General features: G+C 35.7%; 1 protein-coding gene across 1 annotated transcript in view; it reads left to right on the plus strand.

The window, feature by feature from the left end:
- The window catches only part of DNER (delta/notch like EGF repeat containing), a 114165-nt gene that overhangs the window by 68040 nt on the left and 34003 nt on the right, over positions 1–12122 (plus strand). The window contains exons 5-6 of the mRNA XM_053986760.1: positions 5808–5953; positions 11586–11739. Of these exons, the coding sequence (XP_053842735.1) occupies positions 5808–5953; positions 11586–11739 (300 nt within the window). The remainder of the gene's footprint in view (positions 1–5807; positions 5954–11585; positions 11740–12122) is intronic.

Below are 12122 nucleotides of genomic sequence, written 5' to 3' on the forward strand. Positions count from 1 at the left end.
CTGTTTCTTAATTCTGTCATGGGGCTTGGTCCAGTCAAGTTATTAAGGTGGATGATTGTTTAAGTAACAGTGAAATTCAGAAATTGACATTTGTTATAGAGGAAATGTAGTGGAACATGGGACTTTGCTATGCTAAATGAATTCAACTGTTTCGCTCAGTTCATAAATATATTTTTACTACCAGTCCTGCAAAACTGAGCTCCAGCTTGAAAGGCAAGTTGTGTGCTGTTTCTTCCCAAAGTTTTAGTAATAATTTTCTGACACCCAAATTTTGCTTTCTGTTACACCAGTGTAACACTATGATTGTCAATCTGCCTCTGGTAGAACTGTAGGATTGTTACTGAGGATGTAACCTGAACAGCAGCACTCTTACCTTGTAGTGGTTATGCCTGAGAAGTATTTTTGATTGTAGGAGCCAAGGCTGTTTCCATTGTTAGTAGCAAAGGAAGAAAGCATATCCATCTAAAACTGACTGTGACTATGAATGCAATTTGGAGAAGACAAAGTGATGAGAAGGTTTTCAGTCACCTCCCAGGAAAAATTCCTTATATTGCTCTTTCACGTAAGCTTGTGAAAAATAAAATATTTGAAACAGTTCTTGAACTGATTCTCATTAGAATCTATATATACTTTCAAAAGCAGTATCTGACCAAGGCTTCTGTGAATAAAGCACAGTAAGCACGCTGATCTATATAGAATTTGGGAGAGTTGTGCCACCTATAAATAGTGCTATTTGTGGACAAAATAGCAATTTTGCTATTGCAGCTGTATTTTTGTATCCCCAGATGCTATGTTGCCTAGCAGCATCGTTAGAGAGTGATCTCAGATGTTCTGTACGGTGCTGATGGCACTGATGTACTGCATCAAAGATTACAAATGGCATTGATTACCTGTTTCTCACTTGTGGTTTTCTTATGTATGATAATCATCCTGAGGCAAACTAGGAAAGGATTCCTGACCATTTTTTTCATATTCTGTAGAACAGTATTGGTGTCAGGGTCCTGAGGAGATGGGTAGGCCTTAATGACCCTGAGTATTAGTGTCATGGAAAGGGGGGTAAGTGTTTGTCCATTTGTAAATCAAAAGCAGGCCTCTACTACTTTAACATGTGAAGGTAAATTTTCAGAATTGAGTGCATCATGAGAACATCTTGTCATGCTTTTTCATTTGTTAAGTCTCTAAAATTAGTTGAACATGACTTGTATGAACAAGAGAAGGATTGAGCTTGTTTAGATTTGCTAGATGGAAAACTATTTGAGATTGTGATACACAGTGCCATAACAGAGGGAAATTGGTTCATATAGTTAAATTTCCCACTTCATGCTTAAATCCAAAAAGGCACTGAAGCATGGTGGTGATTAGTATAGATCTCAGTTTTCATAGTAATTTTCATGGTATTGAATGTTAGCTATATCACAAGATACATGGACATGAAATAGTCCTTAGATAAAATTTGGATATCAAACATTTTAGGAGGAAGAACTAGAATTCATTCTTCTTTTCTTTTTTCTTTTTTTCTGGTGGGTACTGTAATGAAAATATAGTTCTCTTTCTTTCCTGGCTTCCTTTTTTTCAAGTATTCTTATGTCTGCAAAGTTAAATTGCCGTAAAAAAAAAAGAGGTTCAACATATTGACCACTCTTGTTTAGCTTGCTGGGTAGCATTTTCTTTTGTGGTGGGAGAGATGTGGTCAAACAGAAATTCCTCTGGATTCTTTTATACTTTAGGTTAATTCTATGACTTTCCATCATCTGTAGATGAACTATCAGATATACTTATGTAGCTTCTATCCTGGATCAGTAAGGTTTATAAAGGATGCTCATTATGCTCTGATAACAGCAGTGTTTTTTCTAGAAGCTGCAATCTGATCTGGAAGTATCACAGCTTCATTATGTTACTGCATGACTAGAACTGAAAATATGGTGCAGGCACACCAAGTACTGCTGCTCTGATCCTCAAGGACTGTTATGATCTGTTTTTCTTCCATTTAACTATATCCCATATATTATTTTCCAAATAATGAATAGCTGACTGTACTGTACATGGGGAATGGCATGGAGAATCTACATCACCTTATTCTGGGGCCCTTTTTAGTTTTCCTGCCAACTTGACTTAGCAATGCCCTTGGTGCAAGGGCTGCTTGCTGTGTAAGGGAGCTGTAGGTATTTAGTGTCTTTGAGAACTTCACTGCTCTGCAAAATGTTGAAGTTGGCTACTGACCCCAAAAGCTTTTGGTGTGGGAAAGTGTTGAGAGAGAAAAAGAGAACAGATGGAAACTGATAGACATCCCACTGCTGTCTCATTTCCTTGGGAAACCAGGCTAAAAATAAGTTGAAAACTTGAGGACGGTTACTTTGTTGTGAGTGCCCAATCCTGCCTTGGCAGTCATTCTCACTCATCCAAGAAACCTTTAGGTGAACTCAGAGATCTACTCTTCTGTGAACTAGAACTAAAAGGATAATCTACTGTTTCAGCCAGAGGTGGATATCTTTGGAATGCATGTATTCACTGTGTAGAATACAGAGAAGATACATTTGAGCCAAATGCAAAAGACGTTGGTGTGTGCCAGAGCATGTGGGGTGCATACCAAGAGTTAGTGAATGATTTCTAGTGAAGTGTTTTGCCTTTTGCTAACATTCTATGCAAGATGATAACCTTCTTGGTGGTGTGTTAGCTTCAGTCTTCCCTATTTTGACTGCCCACTGTGGATCTGTTCGCTGACCTCAGACTGTTGTGCTTAGAAGAAAGGTTTTGCTCAGGAATGGGGCTTGTGGGGGAAGCAAATAATTTGTGTAGTCTAGAAAGCATACATTCAATTAATGTTTGAGTACTGGTAATCTGAATGGCATGATACGATCTTCTGAAAGCATCTGGACATAATGATGGCACCTGTCATCTTTTAGTTTGACTTTGTCCCTTATTTTTCATTCTTAACTTTCTTGATGTGAGTGAAATAGGAGCACCCATACCTTGTGCTCCTTGACATATGTGTGTGGAAGTGACAGGGTGGAAGGAGCTGTAGTGTATTTTACCACGCTTTCTGCCAAGGAAATTGTGCAGGCATTTTCCAGACTATCAAATGTGTGTGCAAAAAGCTTGAAAATGCCTCCTCTGCAATCTAAATGACTACTCACATCACATTATGATTTATTAGGCTTGAGAATTGTTTCCGTAATATTACTGTAAATAACTCAACCCTGAATTTGGCAACTAAAAATGCTTTGATGCCATTATGTTCTAACTGGCTTTAGAAAACCAGCAAGGTTGAACTGAACAAAATTACCTTTTGGTATCAACTGCTGTAATATTTTTCTCCAGACCTGAGATGAAAGAAACTGTAAATATGGTTCCAAAATTATTCTCCCATCTAGAAGTTAAAAATAGAACTTAAAACTCACTCTAGTTTGGTTGCTGTTATGGGAATTGGGGAAAGAATTAATTGAAGTGCTATGACCTGAGTTAAGCAGGGTGTTATATTTAGATGGTTAGACAAGCTTCTTTTAGCCTTAAAACCTAGAGATCTCAGAACATTATATGCAATTTCTATAAAGTGAAAATAAATACCTATGTTTCTCATATTTACAAATTAGGTGAGATAATTAGAAATTGCAGGAAAATGTGTGGCATTCCAGAGAGAATAATGATTTTTTCAGTGGTTTGCCTGAGGGCTTTTGGTACCAAAATAGTAACAAGATTCAAAGTACAAAGAAGGTTGATTTAATATTTCTTTAGGGAACTGTCCTGAAGAATATGTAACAATCTGCTTCAGACAAGGAAATGTGAACCCAAAGACATTTTCTAAATACCACATTCTTCCAAGCATTCACATATAATTGCATGACTGCCAGTGACAATCGCATTCAATTGTTAAAGAAAAAATTCTGGCTGCATCTTTGAACAGATGGGTAAAAATGGGGTATGTATTGAGGCCAGAATAAATTGGCTTGCTTTGAAGAGGTCATCAGATTACAATAATCTTCACTAGCCAAAACAGACCATTAGGCATTTGGAACTATACCCAATACATGTGTTTGTTTTTTTTTTTAATCTGATCCTTTAGAACATTCAGCTAACTTGTAGAGGCTGTAGTCAAGCCAATGATGTCTATGTAGGACATAAGATTTTCCTGTTTGAAGAAAGGGTTTAGGGATCATAGACAACTAATAGCTGAAGGAATGCAGCATTTTAAAAAGTGAAATCTAAAAATGAAAAACAAAGAATGCAAGTCTTCCACGTGATTTTATGTGGAATTTGTAGAATTAGTCATGCTTGACACTTTCATATGCAAAATGTAAGTAATGCTTAGCAGCTGTTCTGAAAGAGAATTTACTTGAAGTTCTGTTTCATGAAACTTTTGTTTGTTCCTGTTCATTAAAAATATTTTTGTTTTACATTTTTTTTCCTCTTGACTAAATGTTATGCTATCTCCAGTCTATAATGCAAGAAGCTGAACTGCATATTTGAAGCTCCTTAGAGGTTTAGGCTGTAAATGGATTTTGCAATTTGAAGTGGAAAATCTAAGAAAAAATATTCTATGTCATACTCTGCATCTATTTAGTGCTGTTCTTTTTAAAATTAAGGATTTTTGTTTTAAAAAAACCCATCAATTTTTAATTAAATTCTCTTTATATTTTCTAAAGAAAAGGGGAATCATAGAATGGTTCTGTGCCTGCAACATTCCATTCTGGTACTACAGTCTTAGACCCTTTGGAATCTACCTACATGGAGAATAGTGAAGTCAATGGTTTGACAGTCTATGGAAGGATCTTTGGTGGCTTTTTATGCATAAATTCTGCATACAGTATGTACACTATACCAAACCCACGTTTTTGTGTCAGTGCACATTTATTCTCCCCAAACAAAACAATTAATTGATGCCACACATGGAAGGGCTGTGGTCCAGGAGTCTAATTCAATGTGCTGGAACAAGGCAGTTCAAGCACAAGTGCAGGAGCAGGGGCTGTGTATTTTGACATGAGCTCTGATTTTTTTCCATATATCATGGACTGTGTGCCCTGTTTTAACTTTCCTGTTGTCCTTCTTTTATTTTTCAGATAAATCTGTTAGGAATATGTGTGATAGTGATGTTATGCTCCAGTGTGTTTTAATAGCTACCAACCACAATTTTTTTCCTTCCATGCAATTGCAGGTGCTAGCCAGAGATTCATGAATCATCCTGTTCCTTGTCCAGTGTTCCTATTTCCATGTTAAGTTCATCTTTACCTGCCATATTAGCTTATAGAGACATCAGACCAGACAACCAATAATACTTGTATTGCAAATACACAAAGAAATGCTGTTAAGGGGTGTATGTATATTCTTGTAAACTTAATAGAAAAAAGAACCAAAGGGATTCTCCATCTTTTACCATTGTAAGAAATCTAGGTGCTTTTTAGCTCTGAAAGTAACTTTTATGAATTCATGTAAACATATTTCTCCACAAAATTTTATTTGCATGTTCCTTGTCATTAAAGAAATTAAAGAAATATATTTTTTAACTTTTCAGAAAGTAGCAGGTAAAAGCATTTGATTTTGAAACCTAAAAAATGTAGGTTTGAGCTCTGGAAGTAGATCTGTTTGACCATCCTGTTTGACCTCAAAACAATGAGGTTTGTCTCCGAACTGTATTTTAATTTGTATTTACATGCCTTGCATTCAGAGAGGTGTGTATTAAGTATGAGCAATTTTGTTCTTAGTTGGCAGTTTATTTCAAATCAGTTTTATTTGTTTGTCTAGCTGCAGAGCATAAACAGTATCAGCCTATTTTGTCATATAACAAGAATAGTTTCCTTTTTTTTTTTTTTAAGGTTTTTTGAATGATTCAGTTACCAAGTGCATTGTGGCTCTGCGCTTGACTGTGGTGGTGAAAGTGAGTACCTGCATGCCTGTGGGAAGCCATTCAGACAACTTCCCATGTTCAGGGAAAGGGAAGTGCATCACCAAGCCAGATGAGGTAAGGTCAACTTACCAAGACATTCCTGTAATGTGGCAATTCCATGATAACTGAAACACAGGGCAAATTGTCCTTGGTGTTTATACCTTGCAGCTGTGTAACAGGTGTCAAAAGCTCACGGGTGTCACTAGGTAACAATATATATCTGCTATTCCTGAAAATCAAGCACTTGAAGTAAGAGAACAGAAACAAGATGCAAAGATTCACATCTGCCCTGGCAATAAAAACAGTGGTTCAAATCAGATGTAAGGGAATTTGTACTGCATCTTACAGTCACTGTAGAAGGAAGTTTCTCTAAGGTAAGACCACAGCGTGGGCACTTGGGATCTCCAATCTCCAGCCCAGTGTGCTCAGATTTGTTAAGTTCTCAACCTTGTCATACGTTTTAGGTCAGCTTTATCTAGTGCTATTCTCTCCACATCTTAATAATTGCTTACTCAGACTAGACTGACCAGTGCAATGGAATTACCTGACTGGAATTTCCTATACAGCTTTGTCCTTTACATAACACTGCATTGAGGGATTACGATGGCAATTCCACTGGACATTGGGGATTTTGTGTGATCTAGCAACATAAGAAAATAAAAACCAAATCTGTCTAATTTGCAGCCTGTATTCTGCTTTTACAAAACCAGACTGGGCTTTTGTGATTTAGATATTGTATACTCTGTTACCTTCTATACACATTATTTTTTATTTCATGGATTAAAAGTAATTTACAGCACAAATATGCACAGTTAATCTTTGGTTTCATTATTATTCATTTGGGAGATAAAAGCAGTAGTAACTGTTGAGTAAATATTAACAGCTGTGAGCCTGCTGTGAGCAGAAAAAATTTGGCATATTGAGTGAATTCACTTGTAGTTCATCTGCTACCATTTTCTGATTTAAATTCTCAGTAAGCATGTTTGATAGAAAATGGTGTTTTGAATTGTAACAACAATAATTAAATTGCCACAGTAATCTATACATACGTGGCAGTACTAACATCTGGAATAATTATCTGTTTTATTTCTCAAAAATGAATTTGTAAAATGCTTGAGGTAATGTGTGAACATAATTATTGCAACATGAATTTAGAAATTAATGCTGCTTTACTATACTAGCTGGCTGGTATCCAAATAAATTATTCAGATACAGCGTTCTATTTCATAGTCCAGTTTAGTTTTTGTGCTTTACTGTATTTATCATTTTTATTTTATAAATTCAGTATTTTGAATTTGACTTACATAAATAATATGTTCAAGTTTACTATGCTTAACAGTTGTCAATTTGAGAGTTACATCTTTTGATAGATTGCCGAATACATATATTTTCATGTTTTGTCCAATTTTATGACTCTAATTTCTTTCTCTTGTTGTATGTGATGTTCCAAAATAAAAATAAGCTGTTTCCTCTATCTATGCAGAAGAATTAATCCTTTTCTGTATTAAGGGAAAAGCATATATGGCCTCTAATAATTTTCCACCTGTTATTAATCTTATAAGATAAGTAAAATTTTCTTTAAAAAAGACAGACAGATTAGCTTCACAGCAAGAAAGAGAAGCAATTATTTAACTCAAAAAAAAAAAAAAGATAAACCAGTATCTGTATGTTCCTACCTGTAATCTTGACATTGGAAGGCTTTGTATGTTAAAATCAGAACTGTGAGTGATGAGAGAGCCTTGCCTTGTGCACATGCAGGCTGCTGTTTTCCCTGGCAAGTGAATGGAAAAAATTAAGATTGTTCATATCTTTCCCCTATTCCTTCTCTGAACCTAATAGCTGGAAAATTTATTAAGGCAGTGTTTTTGGTATAACATGCACTAGGCTGTAGTTGACCAAAACCCTGTGGCTGAAGCTGTGGGACACACAAACCATGTCAAAATCCACTTCTGAAGAATATCTAGCAATTAATGGCAGTCAGAGATCAAGAATTAGCAGGATTCTCAATATGTCTAAATATAAAATATATATAAAAATATGTAAATATATTAATATGTCCAATGAACATATTTATCTATCTTCAAATAAAATTTTAACTTCAGAAATGCAATTGCTTCTATTTTTGCTGTCTCAAACTGCTCCTGAGTTTTCTAGAACTTGAATAAATGAGGAATGCTCCCAGTCATCCTCTCAAATGCCATCAAACCAGTGTCAGGTGCCTGCTGGGCTGGGGTAGCTTGCTAGAACATGAAATACAGTGACCAAAATAAGTTAATTTATATCCAGCTTCCTACTCCAGGGGTATCAAAATGCCATGTTGTCTTTTTGTCTGTCCTGTGTTTCTAAATCTGTGAGCTTTTCTTGTTCTTTAGTCTATTAGGTGCATCAGAGAACTTCAGATAGGAAACAAACGTAACATAAAAATAGAGGGACATATTTCATTAAGTAGAATGTTTCTGCAATTGTTTAATTGAAATTATGTGAGATGTGCTCTAAAGTATCTTGATGATTTCCCTAATGATGGAGCCAGCGGCTGCCAAAATTGCATGCTTGACATGACAACCATTGTGTCTGTTTCCCACAACACACTTCTCATAAACTTTAATTTTTCAAAAATTTAAAATGCGCCCTTTGCGATTTGCTGTTTGTTTTTATCCATAATTCATTCTGGTTGGTTTTGCACAATCTAGTCTTGCAGGATGCAAAGCAACTTCTTAGAAGAATGCATAAAAGGCCCAATGCCATGAGCAAGCTCAGAGCTCTGCTGGCTGTAGTCATTGCTTCCAGTGCCAAGAAGATTAATGGTTGTCTTTGGGCTTTTATGTACTTCATAGTTTTATTTCAAATTTAGTAGAATGTAAAAGAATGTAGGAACGCATCTGCTTATTGGGAAATTTAAATGTAGTTAACAATCTGCAGTGATATAAGCACAGGAGGGTACTGTTATGTATAGAGTGCATATAACTATAAAAAAATGAATTCTGGTCTAACCTGGGATTCTTGGCCAGTTCCTTGCTGGTCTATAACTTGATTTCTACTCAGATGCCTTTATAGAGTATGGTTATAAAAAGCAAAGTTCTAATGCAAAATTTTGTTTTCAATTATTGTTGCTTTTGAATGGAAGATAAAATTCATCACTTTGACCAAAGTTCTGTGCAGCGAGGTGATGCTGAGCTCAAGTGATGCCTTTTCCTTCCTTTGTATGAGCTTTTACCTGTTTTTTTTGCTGCCATGCTTACCTCTTGTCCACAAGGGAAAGGAATGTGTCAGAAGTATAGCACTGGTCTTGGCATCATCACAATGTAAATACCACTCTCACATTCATCTACTCTCCTTTACACCAGGATGAGTTAACAGTTAGCAGTTAATGGAGGAGAAAAGTTTTGATGTTGACCCAAAGGGGAAAGATGTGTCTCGTGTGAATTTCCGAGTTCATGTAAGATTTTGAAGTGAACTTGGACCATCCATTGATTGTGAGTGCCACAATTTTGCTGACATAAGAGGTTGTTTCTCTCACAGATCGCTCTGTTCCATAACTTTGGCTCTTCCATAAAAAATATTGATGGGCTGACTGTGTAAATATGAATTTTCATTGCTAGATTTAAAACACATGAGATTTACACAAAAATATCTGGCCTCTGCCTGCACAGAGAAATAATATATTGAATTGAATAGCAATGCTTTCCATGTCTTCTGTGTGGGCTGGAAGCTTTGGGATAGATCCATTTGATAATAATCTGTAAAAAGGCAGATTATAAAACCCCTCCTGTATACCTGAAGGTATGCTGTCCTGCAGATGGACTTATTTTCCTAAGTACAGTATGCTCTGAAGTATGTAATTGTCATGCAACATTTTTCTCAAATATTATAGTAACTCACACTGAGTTGTACTAAATACTGAAAGTCTTTCTCAGTAAGAGAGAGTAGACATTAGTTTTGTTCTGGTCATCTTAACTTCTTTGCTATTGTAAAAAAAAAAAGATTTACTACTCTCCTAACTAGAATAGCAAAAAAGTACTATATTCCAGCTGTATTTATAATATGGTACAGGCTGGATAATAGCAAATTATTTTTAAAATGTATTTTATTGCCATCCAAAATCATACTATATATTTGCACTTAATCAAGTAAAATATACAAATGAGCTCTTGATTGATGGTAGATCATTTTGGAGTTCTTACTGACATTAACTCTAGCATATTGGCAGTGTGGAGCTGCTTCTTGACTCACTTTTGTTCAAATATACTAGTACATGTTACCTATTCAGAAAAAAAAAATGAAGTATCATTTGGGGTAAGTGATGATACCCTAATCTTCTCCACAGAATAACTTGGCAGAATCTCAGAACTGTTACCTGTCATTAGATATTTCAGATTGAAGTGTTAAAATGCTTTTATTTTGCAGCTTTCAAACCCCATTTTGTTAAGCACTCTCTGTGGTAAATTGATCCCTATATCAAACTCTTGGATAAAACTTTAAAGATAGTTACTGTGTTATGTGAGTATAGTAACTTTGACTCTCTCTTTCTTGCCTGTCTTTCCTTTCTGTTGAACTACAGCCTTGTTTGGAAATTGGTCATTGGTGATGTGTGAGATACTCAGAGCTGTTTTTTGAAGAGGCTGGGGTAAATTCCAGAACATGTATAGACTGTACACTTAAGAAGAGCTTCTGGTATTCCTGATAAATAACATAGTCATGGTTTTGAGTTTTGAAGATGTATCATATTTATTCTTGTGCAACTCTGCCAGTGTGATATTTGTAAGGAAGAGTGAAATCTGGAATTTACTGAGTGAAGTTTTTTATTTAGGTGAAGACGATTATTTTCTACTTAGGTCACAACTACTTATTCATATGAAGCTAAACCAAGCAAAAATAGAAGCCTCCATCTCTTTGTTTCTAGTTCCATGCAGGTTCTGCACTTTGCATTCCAATGTTTGTGCATGGGACAGCTGCGTTCCAGCACCAAAGGTCTGGCTTTGGAATAGACGAGAGTGAGTGATGTTGCCATCTAGTGTTTGATGAACAAAGATTCAGATGTCATCTAAATGCATACCACAGAGGAGAGAACTTTCCTTGCTTCTTTTCTTGGAGACTTCCTTGACAATCTTAGTCACATAAAGAGTTTTTAAATCTGATTTGAATTATTTTATTACCAACAAAAATGTGCCATATCATGCCTCCTGTAGGTACCTTAAACCTTTAAGAGGTGTAGAGGTCTTGATTTTTATTAAGCAGCAGAGTCTGGAAAAGGTAATGAATACACTCAGAAGAAGACATATTTTAACAGCATTGAAAGGGAGTGTTACTGCTGAAGTACCACTCTGGGTGCCTGTCATGTAAAGAGTGCATATCTGTAGTAGGATTTGGTTGCCATAAATCTGCACATTATTGATTCTGACAGTTACTTCAGCCTATAAATCTAATTTCTGGAATGGAAGAAAAATGTATAATGATTTAGATATTATGGATATGATCCCAGACTCCTTGTCTAGATGAAATGACCCAACATCATTAAAAATTTGAGCTGAAGAATTGGTGCAGGTTTAGTATTTCAAGGAATAACTTTGTACTTTGTTCAGTTGATGTATTTATGGCAACTACTGTTGGTATGAACAGGAAAACCAAACCATCTTTGTTTAAAAGTATATTAAATGAAAACATCATCTTTGAAAATTTATTGTGAAGTACATATCCTCTTTGTTTTTAGGCAACATTTTTTTGTGAGTGTGAAGATGCATATAAGGGTTCCCTGTGTGAAGAATTTGATGCCTGTCAGAGCCAACCTTGCCAGAACAATGCAACCTGCACTGATGTAGCACAGAAACATGACAGGAACAATTTCACCTGCAGCTGCCTGCCTGGTAGGTTTTGAACTCTTAAATAATGCAGCTTTGTTTGACATTTGGTGCATCTCTTTTTGCAGAGTAGTGAACTGTGCAACTTCTGATACCAGAACAGACAGAAAATGCAACAGCATAAGGGCAGTGGAAGGTTCTTCACTGGTGAAAAATGCCATTGAAAGTACATGTCTGAACTGTAACCCTGTGATGGAATTAATCATAACTAGTGGAACTTCACCTACTAAAAATACAGGAGCAAAATTTAGTTTATATCAGCTTTTTCTTCATCAGGTTTTTTTTTTTTTCAGAAGTGTTCTGTGACCACCACACATAAGCTAAGGTTTAGCTTTTTTGTTATTTTTCTAATAATTCTTCTTAATTTTTTTAATATCAAATGTCTAATG

This window comes from Vidua macroura, chromosome 10 (assembly GCF_024509145.1).
Source record: "Vidua macroura isolate BioBank_ID:100142 chromosome 10, ASM2450914v1, whole genome shotgun sequence".
NCBI lineage: Eukaryota > Metazoa > Chordata > Aves > Passeriformes > Viduidae > Vidua > Vidua macroura.